We start from the raw sequence: 25,447 nt of genomic DNA, 5'->3' as shown, positions 1-25,447 counted from the left end.
GCCCACTTGACTGCTATAACGAATTAAGCCTAATTCGTTATCACAACATTGCCTAATTCGTTATCAACACACTGCCTAGTTCGTTATCTTGACTTAGCGAACTGAGTGAGCTAATTCGTTATCTTGCCTTGACGAATGAACAAGTAACGAATCAGCTAACATGGTCTGATTCGTTATCCTCATTCGTCATTTCTCCTTAACGAATCACTTAGCGAGCTGCTTCTAGTTCGTCCTCCCACCATAACGAATTGCCATAACGAACTGGCTACCCTTCCGTTAACGAGTTACTGCTAATTCGTTAGAATTCCGTAACGAATTAGAGTTAGGGTTTTGTCAGACGTCAGACGTCACATCTGATGTGACACAACCTCCGGCGCCGCCGCTCCCGGAAAAACGTGAATCTCGCCGGAAAAGCGAGATCTCACTTGTTTCACCACCTTTTCACCGTTTTTCGTCCCGTTCGATCCAGATCTGAGCTAGGGTGATCCCTAAGCTCATCTTAGGTTCGGTTTATACCCGATTCCACCCGGATCTCGTGACTTCAACGGTTTAACGGTGTCGGCTCGTCGTTTCGTGACTAAATCTAACGGGTTTGAGTATAAACAACATCACACTATCATTACCTTGGGTCGGAAATCAGTTCTCCTTCTTCTTCTTGGTTTCGGCTTAGAGAGAGAAAGTAGGATGAGAGAGAGCTAAGTGTGTGTTTTGGTGGTGTATGGAGTATGAGGAAATGAATGATAATTGGGTGATTAAGGCTTTTATAATTATGGATCATGGGCTTAAGCCCATGGTCTCATCCTTTTTTCTTTCATGACCCAAGTCCATAACCTATATCCATTAGCCAACAATAGCCCGACTCATACCAACTCCTACTCTATTTAATTATTTTCCGATAACCCGAGTAAACTTTCCCTCTATTATTAAATAATATAATTAATATTATTTTGGAAATTTCGGGATGTTACAACGGTGGGAGGAGCTGCGGTAGTGGCAGTAGTCCGATGGCGGAATGGTGTCATGGCGTTTGGGAGTTGGATCTACATCGGCAGTGGCAAGGAGTTGGATCTAAATCTACAATGGTGTTTGGGATAGGGGTTCTAAACTGAAAGAGATCTGACCTGTTGGGTCGGATAATAACCCATGTGGTATCCAATAAATCCAAGAAACAAACCATATATGAAAACGAGTTTAAAAAAGGTAGAAGGGCTGAGAGAGTGACAAGTGGCAAAAGTGGGTATTCTTTTATTATAGTAGTAGATTCTTAAAACATCTTGAATAAATCAAGATGTTTAATAACGCCATAACAATAGAAAATACATGAACTTGCATTATGATAAGGAAGTCACATGTCTCCTACAAAATGTAACATAAACTAAAAGCTACATATTTCAAAAAATTATAAAAACTAATAACTTCGATCATATACAACGAAAACTCACCATTTCAAAGTCATAGCTTCCATCAATGAACATCGGTGCAAGATCACCATATTTAGTAGCACCAATCATCCCATTAATATCTTTCTCCCACTCAACAAACTGCAGTCGCATTTGCTTGCCTAATGTGAAACAACAAAAGTTGTGTCTCAAACTTCATGAGTATTGTAAGGAAAAACTAAATACATTAAATTTGTAGCACGCTAGGTGTAATGCTTAATAAGTGACTTTAAAAGCAGAGACTTTCAAACCTAACATGCATATGTTACAGCTCAAGTTAATCATAGCCTAAAATTCATTACAACATTATTTTATTAATACTTCATCTACATTTTTGGTGCTTAAAGGTTTGGTTGATTGTTTGGCATATGAGAATTATCATCATTGTTTTGACTTTCTATAAAAGGTAACACTAATCAACCTACGAAGTAAGATATTAATTTGCAGACATGATGTACCAAAGAATTAATTTGCAAATTTAACTTTTACAATAAAGATGTTCAAATGTCGTGTTCTTCCTCAATATTAAAATATATATTAAGTGAGTAAGCAGGTGTTACAAATAAAAATTAGTTGATGCCTTATAATCAAATAAGCAATGAACACGTCCTACAAATCCAAGTGAATACACGATTTATTGAATATTGCATAGTTAGTTATTTGAGTTGTTGGCAAAGTCTAACTAAACTATGATAATTTCTTCCTCATTCACAAATTAAGATCATTTTAAAACTAATAACACAATGCTAACATAGAAGCTTCTAGTACGGATGAGCGGAGTGTGTGTGTGAGACAATGTATAAGACTCAAAATCAAAATAAAATCGATCTCAACTTATAAACCAAAGTACAAACCCTAATTTTTGTTTTAGGAAGAACGGACATACGCTATGGAGGGAGTGAAGGGGCTATGGTAGACGGTGGGAGGAGCTGCGGTAGCGGTAGTGGCAGTGGTCCGATGGCGGAATGGTGTCATGGCGTTTGGGAGTTGGATCTACATCGGCAGTGGCGAGGAGTTGGATCTAAATCTACAATGGTGTTTGGGATAGGGGGGTCTAAATTGAAAGAGATCTGACCTGTTGGGTCGGATAATAACCCATGTGGTATCCAATAAATCCAAGAAACAAACCATATATGAAAACGGGTTTGAAAAAGGTAGAAGAACTGAGAGAGTGACAAGTGACAAAAATGAGTATTCTTTTATTATAGTAGTAAATTTGTACGATAATAGCCCAACTCATGAGAGGAAATGAAGTAAATCTTAAGCTCACTGCTCACCCGAACAACTCAAAAATAATATTAAGAAACGTAATTAACGCAATTAGAATTTCTCGTTGTTGTATAATTTTTTCCAATTCCATCTTGTAGGTACCATCCAGTACGGACATAAATAACGGGAATTCAACTCTTTACAAGACATTAAACTTTTCTGCTATTTAACACATAACGCGTGTATTTGAAGCTTCTATGAGAATACCCTTTTCTGGCTATTTCTAACAATTCTGCCATAACGCGTGAGTCGTAAATACCCTTTTCCAAATTAAGTTAAAAGATATACATAACAGAAAAGATATATATTACAGTAGTAAATTTGTAAAGCATTATTTGTTTTTATTTTTTGGAAATAATTGGTCTATCAGATTTAACTTTGGAATTTGAAAATGGATCGATGGACATAATAATAAGCAGAGAAGATAGTCTCAAGAATACATACACATATACAGGGTTGGTTTATTCAATCTTTATATATATATCTATCTAGGGTTTCAATCACCAGAATATAATAATATAAAACAAATCGACGGATATAAACATAATAATATTAACATTGCGTTTGCTTCAATTTCTAGGGTTTCAGATCTGAATTCAATTACAAGACAAGATGTTTTGGCGTATGACTGGATTGTCCACCACATCTCCGGTAAATCCTCCTAACTTTCATATTATTATGACAATAACAATTGGTTAGGTGCCTTCAGGTATCGTTAGATCCTAGGGTTAGCTTGCTTACTATTTAACCTAATAATTATTATTATTAGTTTGTGTATTGATAAGGAATTGAAATAAGATGACGTGGTTTTTATAATACTAATTAGGTGATTGTATTGACATTTGACAAGTTGAGCTTATTTTTTTGTCTTGAATTTAGTGTTATTCAAGGTTTGAGGGGGTTTCTTATTTCTGATTGCATCTGTACAAACGAATCGCATCGAACGGATTGTTTTCTTATTTCTAAGGAAGGCTAAAATAGGATTTGATTGCCATATTATTTTCTTTTTGATCTGAATCATTTATCTATGATAAGTTTCTATGCCATTCGCTTTGTCTTTTGAATAGTTGCAGAATATCATACATTTGTAATTCCAGGTGGACACAATTTTGGACAAGGAAAATTATACTCTAGAGGAGCTTCTAGACGAGGATGAAATAATTCAAGAATGCAAAGCTCTTAATAACCGACTTATCAATTTGTAAGTCCCATAATTTGAGCTTATACAGTGGTTCATACTCTCAGATGTAACGCCAGTTGCTTCATGTTTTGGTGAAGCTATCATTATCTGTTTTTGTTTCATGGTAGACAGCTTGTTGCTTTTGCACATTGTGTGCTAGGTTTGAGGCATTGTTTAATTATATAATATCTGAATTGAGTTTCATGTATGCATATTAGTTCTTGGTTCTGATAATGAAATAATTGCACATGTAAGTATGTAATATGATATCTGAATCCAAACCATTGTAATTGTGCTGCACACTCATAGTCAATGGTGCTTTAACTGTCAACTGCAGTTTGAGGGAACGGAATCAAATTGAACAACTTGTTCGGTACATAGTGGAAGAACCTCCTGAAGATGCTGACAAAGGGCGAACATTTAAGTAGGTTTTTGTGGACCATCAAGTAAAATAAGTTTCTTCAAATGCTTTCATCTTAGTAGACTGTTATGCCGCCCTGTTCTTGTATTTCTGTGCTTATAAGCATTAACAATCTGATAAAAAGTATTATTGCGTTCTAGGTTTCCTTTTATTGCTTGTGAGATCTTTACTTGTGAAGTTGATATCATTCTCAATGCTTTAGTGGAGGATGATCAGGTTCAGTCAATTGATCTTTCTTTTTCTTTCAAGTTGTTTTAAAAATTTTAAGTGTGAAATACGTTGTAATATATTTTTTTGTTGTAGTTGATGAACATGCTGTTCTCCTTCCTTAACCCAGAACATCCTCATAGTACTCTACTTGCTGGCTATTTTAGTAAAGTAAGTTCATCCAATTGTCATTTTGACTTTTTTTATATGGTACATCACTCTGTCATATATGCATTATTTTTAATTATAATTTGCTTGTTCGGTAGCTGATGTTTTGTTATTGTTCTATAGGTTGTTGTATGCCTGCTGCTGCGAAAGACAGTTCCTTTAATGAACTATATTCAAGTAAGTTACAAGTTAATTTATATTTGAAGCTTGAACTTTACTTAAGTGTATACTCTTTTTTGGTATAATATATTCGGTTCACCCAAGCATCTAAGTTTATGGTTTGCCGGGCAGGCTCGTCAGGATATTATCCATAAGCTAGTTGACTTAATAGGAATTACATCCATCATGGAGGTGAATTTTAAGCTCTAACATTACTACTTTTAACCATCGTATCATCATCCCATCTAAATATTATTGTTATACAGGTTCTTATTCGTCTGATTGGTGCTGATGAACACCTTTACACAAGCTATTTAGAATCAATGCCGTGGCTAGAAGATACAGATGTGTTGGAGATGATTGTTGATAAGTTTAGTTCCACGGTAATATAAATTAGTTTTATATACTTTTGGGCACTTTGAATATATGAACTTAATAAGTAATAACTAAATTATACAAATTAATTGTTGAAGGATTGTCCTGAAGTGCATGCCAATGCAGCAGAAGCACTTTGTGCTATAACTAGATATGCTCCTCCAGGACTAGCCGCAAAAATATCCAGCCCAAGGTGACAGTTTGCAGTGTAAAATCTGCTTTATATTATTTAATGAAGAAATGAACATTTAACATTTTAATATTTGGTTTTACAGTTTTATAGCAAGATTATTTCGCCATGCTTTGGAGGACTCACGGCCAAAGTCAGTTTTGGTTCATTCATTGTCTGTATGCATATCTTTATTGGATCCTAAAAGGCAAACATCAGGGACATTCTACATTTACAACCGTCAATCGACACATGGATCTTTAGTAACAGCAAAACCTGAAACTGTTGAAGGCATGTTGGATAGCCTAGGTATTGTCATGCTGAGTCAGCTTTTGGAACTTAAAATAAAATTTCATTTTTCTAATGCATTCAGTTATATATTGGTATTATAATGTACAGGAAGTTTGTTAAAGCTGTTGGATGTTTCAGCAGAAGAAAATGTTTTATTTACAACATATGGAAAATTACAGCCGCCTCTCGGGAAAAATCGCTTAAAGGTTATTTTTATGCTTTAGCTTTTATCGCTAAAATTGGTTTTTAGGGGGTGTTTGGTAAAGAGAAAAGAGGGTGGAGAATTGGATTTCCATTGTTTGGGAGAATTAGGTAGAGAATTGGGGGGAGAATTGGATTTCTCTGGGAATTGGGTGTAGGCAAAAAATTGAGAAATCCAATTCTCTCCATTTTGAAGAGAAATGGAATTCTCTGTGAGCCACCATCGCTTCTCTGCTCTACTCATCTGTCTTCTCGGTGTAGGCAAAAAGTGTGTATGGTATTATTTCCATTGCTCCGACCGGCGATGATGTCCGGCACGGCGGAACCCTACTCCGTCGCGTTGCAACTAGCAACTCCGGCGATGATGTAGGCAAAAACATCCGTTCGTGTCCTACTCCGACTGGCGGAACCCTACTCCGTCGCGTCCTACTCCGACCGGCGTCCGTCCGTTCGCAACTAGCAACCCTAAATCGCGGCGGAGTGGTTGGCGGCAGCTGTGGTTTTAGTGGTTGGTGGCCGTGGTGGATTAGAAGAAGATAGAGGAGGAAGAACGGTCGCCGGAGAGAGAGAGGAGAAGGTGGGGTTGGTGGCAGCTGGAAGAGTTAGGTTGAGAGAAGGAGAATGATTTTCACTTCTTTTCTCTATTCTACCAAACAAAGGAAATGATTTTCAATTCTCCACCTATTTCCATTTCTTTCCAATTCCATTTCTCTCCTATTTCCATTTCCATTTCTTCTAATTTTTTTTCTCTGTACCAAACACCCCCTTAGTGTTTGCTTATGTCTTTAAACTTAACAATAATGAAATTTTGTGATTAGTTCTTCACTTCTTCTGTTGCATGATTAAGCTCTTAGATTTTATAAATAGGGCTTCTTTTAAACAAAAATAAATCGATTTATGTGAAAACTTAGCAAAACTCCACAGGGTTTTGACATTACTATAAAACTTGAAGGGTAAAGATGTAAACTAACTGATTGATTTTAACAATGTAAAATTTCAGATCATAGAATTCATCTCAGTCCTGATGACTGTAAGTAGTGAAGCTGCTGAGAAGGAGTTGATCCGCCTTGGTGCGTTAAAACGTATTCTAGAATTATTTTTTGAGTAAGCGTCTCCCCAATCTCCAGAAATATTATATGAAAATGTATCCATGTGTATTAACACAACTATATTTTGATGAAATTAGGTATCCATACAACAACTTTATTCATCACCACATTGAGCAGATCATAGATATTTGCATTGACAGCAAGAACACTTCACTCATTCAGCATATCCTTGAAACATGCCATCTTGTCAGAAAAATTCTTGATGCCGAGAAGAATTGTGCATTGAGTTCAGATCCAAAGAATGTAATAATGTGCTACTTTTATGTTTTTTATTTTTTACAATTGTCACGTTTATTGTTATACAAATATTTCATAGTTGACCGAGTTTAGTCAATGTTACAGCCAACACTCCCTGCAGAGGGAAGAACGCCACCTAGGATTGGGAATGTTGGACACATGACACGTATAGCAAACAAACTTATCGAACAAGGGGCTAACAATAGCTACATACAGTCATATTTGCAGGTTCTCATTTTCTGTGATTTTGTATTTTGAGTAAAATAGTTTCCTTACATTTAAAATGATTACGTTTTGACAGGGTGATAATGAATGGGTAGAGTGGCATACTGAGGTACTTACTAAACGCAACACGCTTGAAAACGTCTACCAGTGGGCGTGCGGGTGGGTATTTAAGTAATTTACTATCGGGCCCTATGTTACAGTTTATGTAAATTGTAATTGTTTCTTTGTACAATGAAATTAACAGGAGACCTACTACACTTCATGATCGTGGTCGAGATAGTGATGAGGATGATTATCAAGATAGAGACTATGACGTGGCAGCTTTAGCCAATAATTTAAGCCAGGCGTTCCGATATGGTATCTATGAAAATGATGATAATGATGAGGTATACCATAAATTAGTCATGTTTTTGCATATTTTTACTTTGTTTCTTTAATATCATCTAAATGTAATTTGTTTTATTTTGGGCTACTGATTATATTTTTGTTTAATTTTTATTTTTCTTTCTACTTTGTTCAGGGTCATGGCTCACTAGAAAGAGACGATGAGGTATGAGTGTCATTAAGTTTTATTAGTTTATGATATTATGCTGTGAATCCTAATTAATGAGTATCATTATTATTGAATTAAATTATTAGATGCTTCAAATTTCGTATTTCATGATATGACTGTTATAACCTCTCTTTCTCCTTACATGTGCAGGATCCTTACTTTGATGATGAATCTGCTGAAGTGGTCATATCTTCACTTCGACTGGGAGATGATCAAGAAGGGTATGCTGTTTATTGAAGAAAATGAAATTAAAAAAATAAAAAAAGTTAGAAAATTACTATTTTAACTCTTTTGAATGTTTGTTTCAGCGGATCGCTTTTCACAAACTCAAACTGGTTTGCTTTTGAGGAGGAGAGGGCAGCTCCCGAGCAATCAACTAGTACAGTAGCTTCACCCTCGCCTGACACGGGCAGTACAACCGGCGGCAATGGTGGTGGTGATGACATGGTTACTTCCAATGAAAATGATAAACAGTTAGTTGATTCTGCAACATCTGAGGTTCCCGAGTCAAAACAGGAGTTGGATGATCCAGCCATCGGGAAGTCAACTGATGAGCCAATACCAAGTGAGAGTGATAAGCCAGCCGAATGGGTTGAATGGAGAGAAGCGCCTGAACCAGAACCATCGGTTATGGCCACCAAGCCTGCTGAAACATCTCAGGCTGCAACTGATGACCTCCCCAACGGTGATCTTGAAGTTAAACCAATGGATGATATCGCTACTGATCTTCCTAACAAAGTGGAGGCTTCTCCGCCATCTACCACCACTGACGCACCGGAGACGGTGGCTGACAGTGGCGGTAAAACCGATGTTGGAGTAAGCCCACCGGAGTAATAATTAATGGAAATATGCGTGGGCCGGGCTTTTTAAACCTTTCAAAATCGTGAAAGCATTGTTCTGGTTGTAGGACAAGGATAAATGGTAAGACTTTTTTTTTTAATTTTTAATGTGTAATTCAGACTAATGATGTACATTATTGACGGGGGCATACGGTCGGAATAGAGATAGTGATTCTTTCTTGCTCGAGTCGGTTTACCAAATTGTGACTCCGGTGACCTGAAAATGGTTTTTCCGATGGTGCAGTTCTTATTAGAAGATTCTCTTGCCAAATGTTTGTATGTTAGGACGTCTTGTGCTACTTTACATCGTTCAGATTCTCAATGTCTAAAAGTTTCAATAATGGGTTATTATAAAATAACATAAATTTTGTTAATTTTGGTGTTTATTATTAATCTTATTAGAGCCGAAGAGGTGTTAATTTGTTTTTATATCTTTTTTTTAAGACGTTTATACATACATCATTTTTGTATAAATGTTTTTAGTCAGCATACGAAGACATTATTATTTATGAATTTCCAAAAGAACAGATATGGTATTGAGTAGATGTTATATTAGCATACAATCGGATTCACTTATAAGGTACAACTCTTAACTAGTATTATCATTAATGTCGCCATTTCTAGTGAGCTAGAGTGAATGACACGTAATACGCCCATACAATTTGAATCACGAGCCAAGAACACGACGAACCATTGCACAATTGGTGAATGATACGTACACCAAGGCTCTATAGACCAAGACAAAATCAGACGCATACGTCAAGAACAACCAAGAGATTATGTATGTAAATATTATAATCTCAATGCAAATTTCAAACGAATCTTCCAAGTGCCACTACTTGAGTGGAAATGCCAATTCGAGCATCTTCTTTTACGGCCGTCCCTGTAGAAATACAGGAGTGGGCTGACGAATACTTCAACGTAGAACCAGCTAACCGACCATGGAGGCCACGATCGTTAACGTAGAGGGCGGTTCAAGAACAAGAAAAACAATGTGGGCAAGACTTTAATAATGAATTAAATGTTTTGTTATGATATATAAATTAAATGAACAGAACTAATTGTGCAAAACTTTACACAGATGACGTTCTAGAACATCATTCTGAAATTTGAAAAAACATTAATGGAGTTTAGTTTTTTTATAATGGCGTTCAATGAGAAAAATAGGGCGAAAGGTGGAACTGATGACAATAAATTTTTAGAGAAGATTATTATCAACCGGCTGCAAAAATGTATAATTCTTAAAAATTAAAAATCCAATTTGCCTAAACAATATGAATAAACAAACATAAAACATAGCATGAAATATTGCAATATAAAGTCGTTTTCTTGGTTTGTGTAAGTGAAGCTAACGTACATAATCTTTTAAGAAACATAAAACCAACAAATATCTGCTTATCTTAGTACAAAACCAACTATCAGTAACACCACAAATACACTCACATATCAAGTTACCAATGAGGTCAGGCGTCGGTTAAATCTTGTCACCGGAGGTTGTGGCCGCATCACCCTCAGAGCCGCCACGCCTCTTCTTCGTTTCTCCATGTCTAGACCTCCTTGGTGCCTCATCTTCACTTTCACTCTCACCATTTTTTAATCTATTCTCCCCACCATGTTGGGCCTCATCATCCTGCCCGCCCATATTTTGGCCCATGGGCCGATTATCACCATCACCGCCACTAACTACCGTTTGATCCCTCTTACTCCGACTAGTATTCTGAGAAGCTTGTAGCTGCTGCTGCTGCTGTGAAAACCCAGGCCGACCACCTCTTCCCCCCGGACCCATAAACGGGCCACGTCCAGGCCCAGGTCCCATCATCATTCCGAAGCCACCACCCCCTGGGACCCCCCCATGAGGCCCAGGACGGCCATGAAACATCATATTATTAAACAGTGGGCGCTGAAAATCACCCGAGAATCTAGGCCCGAATGGGCCGAATCCACGTGGGCCCATGTTCATAAGATCTGGAACTGGGAACCCGTCAGGCCCAACTCCACCATAAGGAAACCCGTCGGGTCCCATCATGTTCATGAGAGGAGGGAAACCTCTCATTCCAGTCATGGGGCGGGGGCCCCTTCCTAACGGCATATGTGGCGGCCATAACCCTCTGCCACCTTTCCCTCTGCTGCCTTGTGCCGCCATGCCAAAACCCTGGTCATAACTGTCATCTTCTTCCTCACTCTCTTCTTCTTCCTCCTCTTCATTGTCCTCAAACGGAACAATATCGGGATTCTCGATTGCATTTTCTAAATTTAATCCCTTCGCCTTCTCTTCTTCTCGTTTTGACTCTGCTGCAAGTGATATCGCCTATAAAAATAACACGCAAATGTTAAAATCAATTTTTGAATTGTCACACAAGACAAAGACCATATTCGTTAGCTACTGGTCAATTTAGCTAAAAAGGCTGAACCCGCGAACACGTTTAGCTAAACGGGCCGAATCTGTGAAAAAGTTTAGTTAAACAATCCGAACCCACAAAGACATTTAGCTAAACGGGCCAAACCCCCGCCAGGTCGAATCGTTGAACTGTTTATTATTAAAAATAACACACAAATAAGTTAAGATCCTTTTCTAACATGACACGATAACACAAAATACATTTAGCGATACGAGTCGATCTGTTTAACCCGTTTAACACCCCTAATTAAGTGTTCTAAACCCTAAACTTGTAAGTACATATCCTTTTGGTAACGTTAAAATTTAAGTGTATAATAAAATGCCTAATAACAACTTGTGAAATTTACACATTTTGTCCTTTTGAGTGTAAAGGCAAAATAGTCAGTTAGTAAAAATCCAGAACTTTTAACACCAGTTAGTATAAAGGACAAAGTGTGTTACAACTTTTCATATGATGGATGTTTTTTGTAATTACCTTAGTTTAAGGGGACAACCTGTAAGTTTGTGTATAACTAAAGGATGAACATTCTAATTTACTCAAAATGTTCAGAAAAGCAAAAGTACCATAAGTTCACTGTCGGGTTCAAGATACAAAAGAGACGCCAATTGTTCACCGACTGAGGGCTCGAGTTCTTGACAATCTCTGCTTATCTACAACCACAATACAAAATAATAACAATGATAATAATAACTACAATAAATAATAATAATAATAATAATAATAATAATAATAATAATAATAATAATAATAATAATAATAATAATAATAATAATAATAATAATAATACCTTTACGGGTAAATTCTCATTGTAAGGGTTCCTCAGATGTCGAGTTTTATGGAAGGACAGTTCACATAGCTGCAAAGCAGATAACGTTTACATTTCTTATACTTTAAACATTGACCTTATTTTGTCACAAATTTATTAATTTGAGTATGGAGATTTTTATAAAATCCTTTTTACGGGTTGCAATCAATGTACCTTAAGCCATCTCACACAGAAATTCCGTCCATAATGTGCAGTTCCATGTTCAGATTTCCAGTTGCCACCGCCAACCAAACCACCAATTTTAGAAGTCATTCTTGCACACCCCTGGGAAATATATATAAACTAATATTAATTAACGAGTAACAAACGTGACAAAAGGTTAGCTAAAATAGTTTGTGTGTCATATTTGTTGTGTTAATTATGTTTATAACCCACCTGAAAATGGCGTGTCCTGTTGACAGAAAATATTAAAATAACATTTTCAACAGAATCAAAAGCTTCGTTTAACTTAGCCTCGTTGCTTCTTTGGGTGGCCCACACTCCTTGTTGGACCGATAACTCAAGATTCTCACGGTTGCAACTTTTTACAATAAAATACCTAATTTTCAATTGTATAAGAAATCAGCAACAAAGATCAGCAACAAAAACTGAAAAATACTGTTAATAAGAATCATAAAACACAGAAACTCAAGTCTTCTACAATAAATAAAATATAATAATCTTACAATTTGTTAATGTTCAATAAAAAATATAACAATAAACATATTAATTGGAATTTTAAAATACTTAACATAATTCAAGCTCTAGAAAATTAGGCACTTGTACATATAGCTTTTAAATCTGTTGATGTTGTCAACCCTTGAAAATAATACAATCCTTTTATACTGCAATGCCACAACTGCTGAAACATTTCATCCTTAATAATAACAAAAGCAACAGATGAAAATATGAGAAAGTACATTATCCATTTACAACAATAGTAACTGTAATTTTATCACTACGTATAACAAACATAATATGATGGAAGTGGAACCCTCAAATGGCATCCACATTTAGATCTCCTTAACGCACCTTGATGTTCCTTGAGGCAAGGGTATCGAGGTCTTATTCGTTTGATTTTGTTGACCATTCGACTGCGCCTGTGACTGAACGAACTGGCTACCCTGTTGCTGCTGGCGTGGCGACAAAGGCGGAACGGGCTGCATTGAAGCAGAATCCGTGGTGCTAGGTTTAGCTCCTTGATTTGCATCATTTTGAAACTGAAATTTATCAGATTGTTGCGAGTTGTTGGCATTTCGGTTTTGAAAAAACCTATTGGAATTTCCATAATTATAAGAAGTTAACTGCTGAATCTTTTGGAGCACCTCTTCCACTGAAGGAGGAGGTCCCGGAAGCTTGGCATGCCTGTACCGACAATCAGGCCCGTTCGGACAGAATCCCAACTTGTACCTGCATTTCAAGATTCAACATAAAAAACTGAAACTTTTTTAACGATTACCGTGTCATCAGTAATCCAAAAATGGTTTAATTGTCTATGACCATTCATTATAATCTTGCAACAAAACACAAGCTTTAGATACACCTATTGTGTATTATTAATCAATTATAATAATTACAAAGAAAACCTAATTGTCTCGTATTTTCTAATCATAGTAAAAATAAGTACAACAAAGTGACAAACCCTAACTAATATCTTCGGCTTGTAACGAATCGGATTAAAATACAAAACCTGAATCGAAATTAAAGAATAATACTGAAAACCCTAATGCCAATTAAATCAACTATAACCAGCAAATTAAATCAAAGGGTACCTATGGTTAGTAATGATTTTGGACAAAAACACGGAAACCAGAAACCGAATCGTATATAACTAGCATATTATTGAAAAATAATAATAAAAACCCTAATGCCAATTCAATCAAACATAACTAGCAAATCAAATAGGGTTAGTAACGAATCGGATAAAACCCCAGAAACCGAATCAAACATAACTAGCATATTATTGAATAACAATGAAACCCAAATGCCAATTAACTCAAATACAACTAACAATCAAATTAAACAAAAGGGTATTTAGGGTTAGTAACAAATCAAACAAAAACCCAGAAACTTACATGTTACACTCTTTAATATCTTCATTGGTATGCTTATAAACACAGTCCTGTTCACGGCACTCTCCGTACAATCTAAAGAATCTGCAAATGGGCATGCGTGATTTATCATACTGATGAAGAAAGCCGCAGGCTTCGCCTTTCATACAGAGGCTGCGGAGCCAGTGGCGGCATACGGTCTGACGGTAGCTTCTACGGCCGGAGAAATTGCTTGAGGAAGGTGGGTTGTTGTTATCGGTGGTGGTGGAGGATGGAGGTGGAGGTGGGTTGTTGTCGGTGGACGGGTGGTGGTGGTGGATGACGGGTACGGAGGCGGTGGGTTGGGTTGGGGCGGCGTCAAGACCGCCTTCGAAGTCGAAGCTTAGACCGTCTTCCATGTTCAGGTTCAACAGAAAGAAACAAGAATCAATAAAGCCTTGTGGTTAAAATGATGTATGTATGTTTTCAGTTTCGATCCACCGAAAACCCTCAACTAATCGTTGGTTTTTACTACACTGATGAATTTTAAGCTTGTCGGTCAATTAATCGGTCAATAATCAAATTTGACCACAAACATGATTAATTAGACTTAGTAGGTGTTTTCTGACAAGTTTTTGACCAAAACATGCGGTATTCGATGAGATTTCGGCCAAATTCAGCTGTTTTTAACGAGATTTCAGCCAATTTCCAGTCAAAATGTATTTGTTTATATATATAACTTAAAATTACATATAAAATTGTGTGTGTATAAAACTGAAATTATATATTACAATATAATCCGATTAATATTGATTAATTGTTAGTCCTTACACCACAAGGCATGACAATGTCGTGACATAAACTCGTTTATTTCAAGGATCCAACTAGTGAATGTCAGTTACTCGTCTAGTCTCTCATCATCACTCGGTGTCAAAAAACTAAATAATGAAACATGAATTAAACCTGAATCACATAAAACACTAAGTTTCACCACTCTCAATAGCGACTCACAGACACTCGATTAGACTTTAGAGCAAGGGGGTAACAACTGAATCCAACACTAGGGCTATATAATAAACAAATCAAATTAAAGCGGACACAACCTCGTTCGTTCATCCCCGTTAAGCTTTTGTCGAATAAACGGACAGTTCAAGGACACTCTATCGAACGCAGATTCGTGTTCATGTTCATTCATTAAGGAATTGAGCTTGTTCATTTTCGTCCATATTTGTTCGTTAACATTGTAAACAAACATAAAAGAAGACTAATGGCCAGACCAAAATAGACGATGCTAGAGCAGAGGGAGGCTGGAGGTGTGTGGCGAGATCATTAAGGGTAAGCGTGCATCTTATGATTAGACCTTGGATTTTTTATCTTGTAACCTTAAAAGATTGGGATAGTAAGTGAAACACATAATGGGTTCACGAACGCGACCTCTGTTCGTGTTCGTTCGTTCTTATCGAATTTTATTTCTTTTTGTTCATGTTCGGTCATTTATTTATTAATTGGACGAACATAAACGAACTTTTCGCCGAACGTTCAGTTCATTTACAGCCCTCTACAAAAGCATCTAAATCTCGAAGCATATGAGACGGGTATTAGAGAAAGATCTTCGATTCAATATGCGTTTGCGGTTTAAGTGTACTCCTTTTTTAGCTAGGTCATTAAACAGGTCATCAATTTTGGATTATGTCTCACATCTATTCTATGTGGTACTATTTTCATTAAGGAATGGTGTAATTTCAAAAGTATAAATCGTATTTTGGAGCAAATATGTGCTGTCTGATACAAAATTGTCTAAATGGAAATATGTTAAGGTGCCCGTTTCCATGTTTTTCGGTTTGTTGTTTTCATTTTTTCGGCTTCTTGTGGCATGTGAACTGTCCCGTTATTACCAGAACGTCGGCTTAATTGTATTGAAATGCCACTTTACATCAAAACCAAGAGCTTAAAACACTCAAATTCAATTTTATGGTACTTTTGAATTGGGTACATCTTAAAACTTTTAACACAAAAATGTATTTTGACAACACAATTCTATAACACTTTTTAACATTTGACTGATATCAATATGCACACAGGAAGTAATTACAAGTAGTAATCAAACTTTTAACATTGCTTTAACGGTCTTTAAACAAACATATACTAAAACCGGTTCCAAGGGTACAGTACAAAATCATCATCGTATACGACTCACATGAGCAAATGGCTCCGGAACAGCTTTTCGGGTAGCCTTAGCTGCCACTTCCAGGCTCCCAAAAACATTCCAAAACCTCAATGTCTCATCTCCTGCAGCTGATGCAACTGTACATCCATCCGGGCTCTGCAAACATATCAATTTACAGTTAGTTAATACACCAATATTTTAACTTCAAAAACAGATATAATAATAATTACAGTGTCGGTTTTAACTAACTATACCTGTGCCATGTAAAGAACTCTGGATGTGTGCCCAGTAAGCTCCGCCATTTTAACCATTGACGGATACTTCCACAAAGTCAACTGGTTCTGACTAAACCCATGTGAGCTCAACAGCTCCCGCTCATTCTGGTTCCACAAAAGTGCACACACCTGGGACCCCGTGTCCACCGAGTTCAAGCAAGCACCCGTGTGCGTGTTCCAAAACTTTATACACTTGTCACCACCACCACCGCCAGAAGCAAGAAGATTACCCTGAAACGGGCACCACGCAAGCGCTTTAACCGCCGCCGTGTGATCCTCCATCCGGTGAAGCCATCGAGTCGGCGAGTTAATCGAAGCCGCTGATCGGTCCCAAATATGCAGGAGGTTGTCGTTGCCCCCGCTGGCTAGCTGTTGACCCGAAGTCGACCATTTTAACCCGCAAACCTCTTGGTGGTGACCGGAGTATGTTTCAACTATGTGTGATCTTATTCTGACGTCGTTGTTTACGATCTGACCATCCATTCCTCCCGTTGTGAGTGTGTGGCTGTTCCAGTCCATTGATCCAACCCGAGACTGATGGCATCCCCTCAAAGTTCTCAACTGTTTGTTTAAAAAAGAAATAAAATTTAGAAAACAATCACAAAAAATATTTAAAATCATAATAAAAGTTTTACAAAAGTACCATACCAGTTTATTAGAGGTTGAATCCCAGAGTTGGACATCAGAACTGTTTAGACCAACTGAGATGTGGCGGCCGTCCGGAGCCCACTTGACACTCGTCACCGGTCCCTCATCATCATCTACAGTAACGAGTTCTGATGTGTTACCATCTGCAGCATCCCAAAGATACACTGTATGTCCCAGGGCGATGGCAAGAACATTGGCGCTTCCCCAATCTAACAGATTTAAGTAGTAATCGTCTTGAATATCGGGTGCATCCAGTGTCCTTTCAGAAGTCTGTTTGTAATCAAATGAAACAACATTGGTAGGGCATTAAATACAAACTTGAATGTGATTGATTATAAAGGGATCTCGTGGATGACGATGATTACCTGAGGGATGTATCTACGGGCTTTTGTTGGTTTCGCCTGCTGGATTGAAGACCAGTCGCTTTGAGCGGCTTCTTTTGGTGTAGGGGGCTTGTTCCTGAAGGCTAGGATCCTTGTTCTGTTCATGTTGAGGCTTTCTGCTAACTGCTTCCTGTAAGCTTCCTTAGATGGTGAGGTACCTGCAATTGGATTCTCCTTACCTTTATAGGTTAGCATGTAATTGGCGTAATCGAAGTCCATGGCTGATCTGTTAGGTATAAATCGGTCCAGCTACAAATAAACAAAATAAACCCTATGTCAGTAATTGAATAATCAAATAAACAAACAAAACACTTATTCAGTAATCAATTCATCAAATAAAAATATTAAAAAAAAACACTAATTCAGTAATCAATTTATCAAACAAACAAACAAAAAAAACCCTAAATCATTAACCAATTCATCAATAAAAACCCTAATTCGATAATCAATTCTTCAAATAAACAAAACAAAACCATAATCGAGGAATTAAATCATCAAATAAACAATAAAAAGCCTAACTCAGTAATCAATTCATAAAAAAAAAACCCTAATTGAGGAATAAAATTATCAAAGCAAACAATAAAAACCCTAATTCAGTAATCAATTCATCAAACAAAACAAAACCCTAATTGAGAAACATCAAATAAACAATAAAAAGCCATAATTAACAGAAATCAATTCATCAAACAAAACCCTAATTAAATAATCAAATAAAGAAAGAAAACCCCTAATTCACTAATAGAATCATCATACAAACAAACAAAACCCTAATTGAATTAAAAGATCCAAATTGACTTACGTTTTCTTGAGAAGTCTTTCTATGAAGGAATTGACGTCGTGATGACGACGACTTGGTGGCTGAAGAACAACTAGTTACAGAACCTGCATCCATGGCGTTAGTAGTAACAATAGACAGATAGATATATGTATAATAATAATCAAATCAAATCAAATACTAATTAACAGAAATCAAGAAATCAGATTAAGAAAACCGCAATCGAAGCAAGAACGAGTGACCAGATGATTGTCGATTGGAACGAAGCAAGCAATTGATTGTGTGATTAGACACCGAGAATTTGGAGTTTATTTATATATTGTAAACTAGGGTTTATTATTAAACGGCTAGTAAAAGTAGCCGTTGTAAATTTCTTCTTATGAGCCGGGCCTGTTATGGCTATTGGCACGGATCAGGCCCAATCTCATCTTTTTATATTTTTTACTATGGCCCAAGCGTGTTTTAATTTACGAAAACTATTTATTTCAGTTCACTTCTAAAGCTCAAACACTAGTGGTGCACAAATCGGATTTTTTAGTATCCGGGTTCGAGTATGGAACTGGGTTTGGGTATGACCAGATATTGGTAATAGTCGGGTCGGGTATAGAACCGGGTATTCTAAATTCGGGTATTTGAATACCCTATTATCGGGTATTGAAAAAACCCTATTTACGGGTATTTCCGGGTATAGATTGGATTTTTTAAAAATTTGCACTTTTTAGGGGTATTTTTCGGGCATTTTTAAGATATTTTTCGGGTATACATTGGGCATTTGAAATACCCGGTTCCGGGTATGGAACCGGTTCGGGTTTTTGGGTATTACCGGGTACAAATCGGGTCAGTTCGGGTTCGGGTTTTAGTGCCAAAATGCATACCCTATCCGTACCCTATGGGTAGGGTCGGGTTCGGGTATTAAAAAACCCGAGTATTAATAAAACTGGTTCCGGGTTTTTATTTGGGTCCAGTTCCGGGTTCGAGTTTTTTGTGCACCTCTATCAAACACTGCTACCAAATAATTAATTTATGGGGCAATTTCATATATACCATTACAAATATTAAAATATCATATATACACATGCAAAACTAAAAATATTATATATGCCCTTGCAAGGTTATTAATATATCATATATATCCAACTCATTTAAAAAATTAAAAAAATGAACATATTACTCGAATTTGGTCAGATGCGATAAAATGTTTATAATTTAGACCATTCTGTGCGATAAATCTTCGAATAGTTTGCAATTTTGAAGAAGTGACGAGAGACGATTTGGTTGTCGTTAACGGTGAGAAAAGTCTATTAAAAGAATAACATATAGTATAAACACATTATGTAACTGGAAGGGGTAGAATGGTCTATTTGTTAAAAGTGAGCATATATGGACGTTAATTTTTCTAAAATATAACAATAAAATTGTCATTTTATTAAATTATTATTAATGAATATGGTATATATGATACTTTAGCTGTTTTATAAGGACACGTATGATATTTTTAGTTACTTTGTAAGGACATATATGATATTTCAAGTTTTGCTTGCATATATATGATAATAGATTAGTTACCCGTGTAGCACACGAGTTAGAATAAGTAATTTGTTTTAAATAATAACATAATGTGAAATACAAAAAAAAATGTATCACATATATAAAGATATATTATACGGTTAAAAATTATACATTACACAATTCGGAAATAAAAAGTTAGAAAATTCATAAATCATAAATTATTTCTTTGTTATTTTCTAATATCAAAACTTAGTTGTAATTGGCTACTTTTTTAAACCAACTCGTGGGCTAAAAGTCTTTCTAATCTTAAACTGTTTGACATGAACAATGTTTGATACTTTAATCGGTTAGAGAAACCCACCCGTTTCGTATTGGTTACTTATAAAAATCTAATATTAAGAACTAATGCAATATATTTTATATTAAACAAATTAACATATTTATGATGGTATTAATTCTTTTAAATTATGATGGAATTATTAAAATTGAAAATGAAATATTAACAAAAGAAATGTATTTATATGAGAAAGAGGAGGGAACATTTTGTAAGGATCAACATAGTGATGACATATGACGTTTAAAAAGCTTTATTTATTAAATAGTAAGTATAGATTGTTGTTGTTTGTAAGGGCGTATACGAAATTAATCCCTATTATTATTGATTAATTGTTATATTAAATTAATGTTAATAAACTATTTTCATAATTTATTTTTTTTTATATGCATTTATATCTATATTAATACAACTTTTTTATACCACGTAATATTTAAGCTAATATTAAATAATAATCATTATGAAAATATGTGAATGTTTTTAATAAAAGTTATACAAATAATAGCTAGGTTTGAGCTCGGCCATACAATTACTAAACAAGCTTATTTTTATATGTTACGTTGTTTTAACTTGATTCTAGCTTTTAGTTCAACCAAAATCAAGTAGCTTACGAGTGTATTTAACCACCCATCAGGCACGTGTTTCTCTCTTACACATAAGATTGTCACCAATGCATCGCCCATTGCGAAGGACAATATTGGAGGGCTTTGTGCCTATTTGTTAAAACATACAAACGTTTTTACTTCTTTTATTTACCCTTTTCCAAGTGTTAGTTAACAAACAAAAAGATTTTATTTTATTTATTTAATTATATTTAGAGCTCATGTAATACATGAGATGACTTAAATAATTAAGTTACAAATAAAACAATACATAATGTATATAGAAAAATGTGTTTGTATCATTATACATAAATTGATTTTATTTATATCACAAAATGATTTTTTTTTCAAAAAAAAAAACTTAATAAAAAAATGCACGTGCAAAAACATACCCAATAACACTCCATTTATTGAAAAAAGTTATTCTCGGTATCATATATGTATAATTTTAAGAAATTTTGTTATGAACCAATTTCGAATTGTTGAGTCAAGATTTGACCTAAGATAAGTATAAGGAAGATTGGAATCTTCTCAACCTCCTCAAGAATCACTAAGTATGGAATCTAAGCACACTTGGATTCCCGGGCAAGGTTTTCTTACCCTAGCATTATATTTAGCCTATCGGGCAGAGTTATCTTCAAGAAATCTTCTTTAGTGAATGACCGAGCAGGGTTCACTATGTCTAACATGATTGTTCTTCATAGTCGAGTAAGGTTTACCTCCGGGTAAGCTCTTGGCTAACCAAGCTCATGAAGCCAAGTGATTGGAAGATCGAGCAAGGTATTCATCAATAATAAGTGGCCGGAGTAAGCTTGATGTGAGTAAAGATATATCTCAAGTAACATCGGGCAGGATTCAACTCAAGCAGGGTACAGTGCTACCGAGCACACTTTGCTAATAAGCTATTTTCTAGCAAGGTGTTGAAGGGACCATTGAAGAACAAGGTTGCTCGTAAGATCATGTCGGGCAAAGTCTGATATAATCAAGAAGATTGAAGTCTGCTAGGTAAGTATTTTCTTTGGAAAATACTCTAAGTAAAGCCTACCCGAGAAACTATTCCCGAACACACTTGAAGGTTACCAGGTCTAATCTAAGACAAAAGACACAAAGCCTACTCGGAAAAGACAACTTATGCAAAGTCTACCCAGAAGACCTGTTTTTACACTTAGTACAGTTTTGAATATGTCATTTGAATACGTGTTATTTAATTAGGGTTTCTAGAAGGAATGACAGCTGTCAGGAGGTGGCAGACCTATAAATAGAATATTTTAGGGCATGCCTCCTACAGATTCACTTTTACACTTTTCAAAAAAGAACAAATATTCCTGATTAAAGTGTGACGGCTGTCCTAGGTTATCATTGAATATACATTCCGACAAGAAACCCTAATTGATTATCATTTGTATGAATTTCTTTATATAAATGGAAATCTTTTGATTTATTGTTCGTGTCTGTTACCTTTATTAACCTTTAAGCAACAAATCTTGTTTGTTCCTGATTCCGCCGTTTACAAACAAGAATCTTTCCTTATTTAGCAATTTGTCATTAACCTTCTTGTCGACACATTATGTGTGGGTTATGACATTGTTATGAGTATTTAGTGATTATCCGGGACCGACAAGTGATATCAGAGCTGGTTGATTGCTGATTTGGGTAAAGAACTTGTTGCTTATTGAAGATCTAAAGAAGAACAATGACGTAAGCAAAGCACTGTTCCATTGGAGAGTGACGTCAGCTACTCTGTTCTTCTTTTCCGTCCAGATCTACAAAAATCCGGTGTTTTCTTTTATTTATTTTAGTTAAAGTTTACATCTTTATTATCATTTCTTGTTCCAATCGGACCAGATTCATCAGATCTAAGGATTTGATAGTCAAATTTGATTTTTGTCACTTGAAAATTTGATTTTTACTCTGTTCCCGTTTCTTTTTTCAAACAACCAAAATGTCTGGTCTTGAAGAACAAGAAGTGTCCACTAACAAAATACCTAGACTTTATGGACAGGAAAACTTCACCAAGTGGAAAGTACTTTTTGAAGCGGCTGAGTGCTACAACGATGTAGACATGTGGTATTCAATCAAAAATGGGCCACAAGCCGCTGATGGTGGAGCTGCTACTGGTGCTGTAAGAGATAGGTTGAGGAAAGTGGATGACAGGGCCTTAGCAATTATTAAGCTAGGACTGTCTTGGGAAATACTTACCAAGGTTGCACATCATCCTACCGCAAAGGCAATGTATGATGCAATTCTTGAAATGTTCGAGGGAAACACTGAGCTAAAGTACATAAAGAAGCAGAGGCTCAAGCAACAGCTTGAGAGATTTAGATACAAAGATGGAGAAAGGTTGAAGTCCATCCTTGAGAGATTCCTGGCAATTGTGAATGACCTCCGAACAACTGATTATGTCATGACTGATTTTGACCTGAATACCACGCTGCTCAACTCAATATCAAAGGAATGGTACACTGCCTACAAATTCATCCTCCAAAAGCCAAACTTCAATGATTTAAAGGTGGATGATGTAGTGTGCTTCCTTCAGGCTGCAGAAATAGAAATGATCGAAAATGAGATGATCAAAGAAGAAAAGCCTTATTTCAATGTTTCCAATGAATTAACTGTACCCATGGGAAACTTGTCTACCAAGAACCAACAGCAAATTCCCATAATAGAAGAACCAACAAAACATGGTGCTGATACACCTAGATCATTTGTCAGTGGTAGCTCAAGTCATCATGGAAATCAGACAAGGTTCAATGTTCAACTTATTGAAGAAAATGATACTGCATCAATGGCAGGTGGACATGTTCCATACTCTGGTGGAAACAATGGTCAAGCAAATGACACTCAAGCACTCTTCTCAAAGTTCACTGAGTCATATAATGCATTTGTGGCTAAGAACTTAATCCATACCAGTGTCATCCAAGATGACTTGGAACAAATAGATGCTGATGACCTTGAGGATATGGATTTAAAGTGGCAAGCTGCAATGCTAGCACTGAGAAGCAAGAGGCTATTTAGTAGAACTGGTCGATCATTGGTGTCTGGGCCAAATGAAAGGATTGGATTGATAAGTCAAAGGCTATTTGTTACAACTGTCAACAACCTGGACATTTTGAAAGGGAATGTAACCAGCCCAGAAACTTTCAAGCTAATCAGTTTCAAAATCAACAGCCTAGAAATCAAATGCAATATCAACAGAATTATCAGCAGAATCAGAATAGAAACAACAACTTCAACAACAACAACAATCCCAACTTCAACAACTTTCAACAGCAACAAATGAATAACCAACAAAATGTTCCTCAAAACCAAAACTACCAAAGAAACCAATTCCCTCAAGCTGCTCAAAACAACCTCAACAGACCTAATCAAACTCAACCAAGAAATCAAGGAAATGTAGCAGTTGCTGCACAACAAGATGGTGATTTTGACTGGAGTAACCATGAAGATGACATCAAAGCTGCTAATGTTGCATTCATGGCAATGATTGAGAATGAGGCTGGAACATCATCTTCTCAGGTATACTCATCACCTATCAATGACTTAAATGAAACAATTATTGCTTTAAATATGAAAATAGGCAAGCTAGATGGTGAGTGTTTTAGAAAACAAAGCATCATCAATGGGTATCAAGCTAGTGATGTTGTTAATGAAGAGAAGATCAGAAGTTTAGAAGATGATTGTTTAAGTAGATATAGAGCTCAACAGAGGTATGTTACTAAAATTGATGGGATGACGAAGATGTTGATTGAAGAAAAGGTGAAGAACACAAAGCTGGAAGTTGATAACGAATTCTTGAAGAATTTGGTCTCCACAGGAAACATATGTGGCATTATGAACCAAATTACTGAGAAAGACAAGTATAAGGCTGTTCCACCTCCATTCAACATCAACTTCTTACCCAAAGTTGACAAAGAGAAGAGGGATGGTTATCTCCAGCAGTTCAGAGAAGTGTTTCAAGATAGAGAGGAGTTTGTTGATATGTATAAGAAGGTTGAAGTAAATGAAGAGGGAGAATATGCTGTGAAGGAAGATATGAAAGAAGACAAATCAATTGGAATACAAGTCTCTAAAGATGACTTAAGTGACCTAAGTGATCAAATCACTGATGAAGAAATTAAAGCTGCTGAAAGAGGTAGAAGGTATAAGACACCAGACTCAATTGAAAAACTGCCACACCTTCCACCAGTAACTCCAAAGATGAAGAGAGTAAATGAAAGAATAAGAAAATTTGACATATGTGAAAAGTAAAAAAGTCAGCTATAATGCAGTAAGACCTCCGAGCAAGAAAATGCTGCAAAGAATCAAAGACGACAACAAGAAGAAAGTGACTGAAACAACTGTATATTACAACTTCATTCCAGTGTACCCAATATATTCAAGTCATGAAGTATTGGATATTGGAGAAGTGGAAACCATGGAAGAATATGAAAAGAGACAGACAAGGCACAATGGAAGTCTAGATGAAGAGCCACTGAATATGGAGAAAATTGTCTTTGTTAAGGGAAAGGTGGAAAGAAATGATATCAAGATAGATGAATTTGTTCCTTTCTCAATTGAATTTGATGGTCTGAAGACTCAGAAGACACTTGGGATTGATCCACCAAGACCAAGTGAAAGGTTTAAAAAGGGAGTTGATCATGAAAAATTCAAAGGAAAAGTATGGTGCAAGAAATGTGAT

At 36.1% G+C, this 25,447-nt stretch overlaps 3 protein-coding genes across 3 annotated transcripts; 1 reads left to right on the top strand and 2 right to left on the bottom strand.

Annotated features, from left to right (window-relative positions):
- The first annotated feature begins 3,260 nt into the window (after positions 1–3,260).
- Positions 3,261–9,155, top strand: LOC143622398 (uncharacterized). Its single transcript, XM_077093566.1, has 19 exons — positions 3,261–3,359; positions 3,806–3,909; positions 4,226–4,312; positions 4,450–4,525; positions 4,613–4,687; positions 4,808–4,861; positions 4,976–5,035; positions 5,110–5,226; positions 5,317–5,411; positions 5,494–5,696; positions 5,787–5,884; positions 6,880–6,983; positions 7,066–7,231; positions 7,331–7,453; positions 7,527–7,609; positions 7,695–7,836; positions 7,971–8,000; positions 8,154–8,224; positions 8,312–9,155. The coding sequence occupies exons 1-19, from the start codon at positions 3,321–3,323 to the stop codon at positions 8,835–8,837; spliced, it is 2,253 nt and encodes a 750-aa protein (XP_076949681.1). The 5' UTR covers positions 3,261–3,320; the 3' UTR covers positions 8,838–9,155.
- A 1,030-nt stretch (positions 9,156–10,185) lies between these two features.
- LOC143622388 (30-kDa cleavage and polyadenylation specificity factor 30-like) lies at positions 10,186–14,495 on the bottom strand. The gene is made up of 7 exons (XM_077093559.1): positions 14,122–14,495; positions 13,079–13,456; positions 12,443–12,605; positions 12,221–12,331; positions 12,029–12,097; positions 11,805–11,891; positions 10,186–11,150 (listed from the first exon to the last, which is right to left on the bottom strand). Exons 1-7 carry the CDS (start codon positions 14,493–14,495, stop codon positions 10,317–10,319), a joined length of 2,016 nt encoding a protein of 671 aa, XP_076949674.1. The 3' UTR covers positions 10,186–10,316.
- Positions 14,496–16,216: 1,721 nt separating this feature from the next.
- On the bottom strand, positions 16,217–18,623 carry LOC143622376 (cell division cycle 20.2, cofactor of APC complex-like). The gene is made up of 5 exons (XM_077093552.1): positions 18,349–18,623; positions 17,532–17,798; positions 17,167–17,436; positions 16,498–17,079; positions 16,217–16,399 (listed from the first exon to the last, which is right to left on the bottom strand). Exons 1-5 carry the CDS (start codon positions 18,439–18,441, stop codon positions 16,256–16,258), a joined length of 1,356 nt encoding a protein of 451 aa, XP_076949667.1. The 5' UTR covers positions 18,442–18,623; the 3' UTR covers positions 16,217–16,255.
- Between the last annotated feature and the right edge of the window lie 6,824 nt (positions 18,624–25,447).

This window comes from Bidens hawaiensis, unplaced genomic scaffold, assembly GCF_021521415.1.
Source record: "Bidens hawaiensis isolate Kalapana, Puna unplaced genomic scaffold, B.hawaiensis_p1.1 tig00000326_1, whole genome shotgun sequence".
In the NCBI taxonomy this organism is placed as follows: Eukaryota; Viridiplantae; Streptophyta; class Magnoliopsida; order Asterales; family Asteraceae; genus Bidens; species Bidens hawaiensis.
The sequence above is the reverse complement of the archived record's forward strand: the minus strand, read 5'-3'. Positions and strand labels throughout refer to the sequence as shown.

What these genes read in the sequence shown, in the direction of transcription:
- LOC143622398 (XM_077093566.1), top strand. Translation starts at nt 3,321, where the DNA reads ATGTTTTGGCGTATGACTGGATTGTCCACCACATCTCCG. An exon ending in AATAACCGACTTATCAATTT is followed by an intron (nt 3,910 to 4,225) that starts GTAAGTCCCATA and finishes TGTCAACTGCAG; the next exon opens with TTTGAGGGAACGGAATCAAA. An exon ending in CTTTAATGAACTATATTCAA is followed by an intron (nt 4,862 to 4,975) that starts GTAAGTTACAAG and finishes TTTGCCGGGCAG; the next exon opens with GCTCGTCAGGATATTATCCA.
- LOC143622388 (XM_077093559.1), bottom strand. Translation starts at nt 14,495, where the DNA reads ATGGAAGACGGTCTAAGCTTCGACTTCGAAGGCGGTCTTGACGCCGCC. An exon ending in GATATTAAAGAGTGTAACAT is followed by an intron (nt 13,457 to 14,121) that starts GTAAGTTTCTGG and finishes CTTGAAATGCAG; the next exon opens with GTACAAGTTGGGATTCTGTC. An exon ending in ACAGGACACGCCATTTTCAG is followed by an intron (nt 12,332 to 12,442) that starts GTGGGTTATAAA and finishes TATATTTCCCAG; the next exon opens with GGGTGTGCAAGAATGACTTC.
- LOC143622376 (XM_077093552.1), bottom strand. Translation starts at nt 18,441, where the DNA reads ATGGATGCAGGTTCTGTAACTAGTTGTTCTTCAGCCACCAAGTCGTCG. An exon ending in CCCGTAGATACATCCCTCAG is followed by an intron (nt 17,437 to 17,531) that starts GTAATCATCGTC and finishes GATTACAAACAG; the next exon opens with ACTTCTGAAAGGACACTGGA. An exon ending in GAGTTCTTTACATGGCACAG is followed by an intron (nt 16,400 to 16,497) that starts GTATAGTTAGTT and finishes ATATGTTTGCAG; the next exon opens with AGCCCGGATGGATGTACAGT.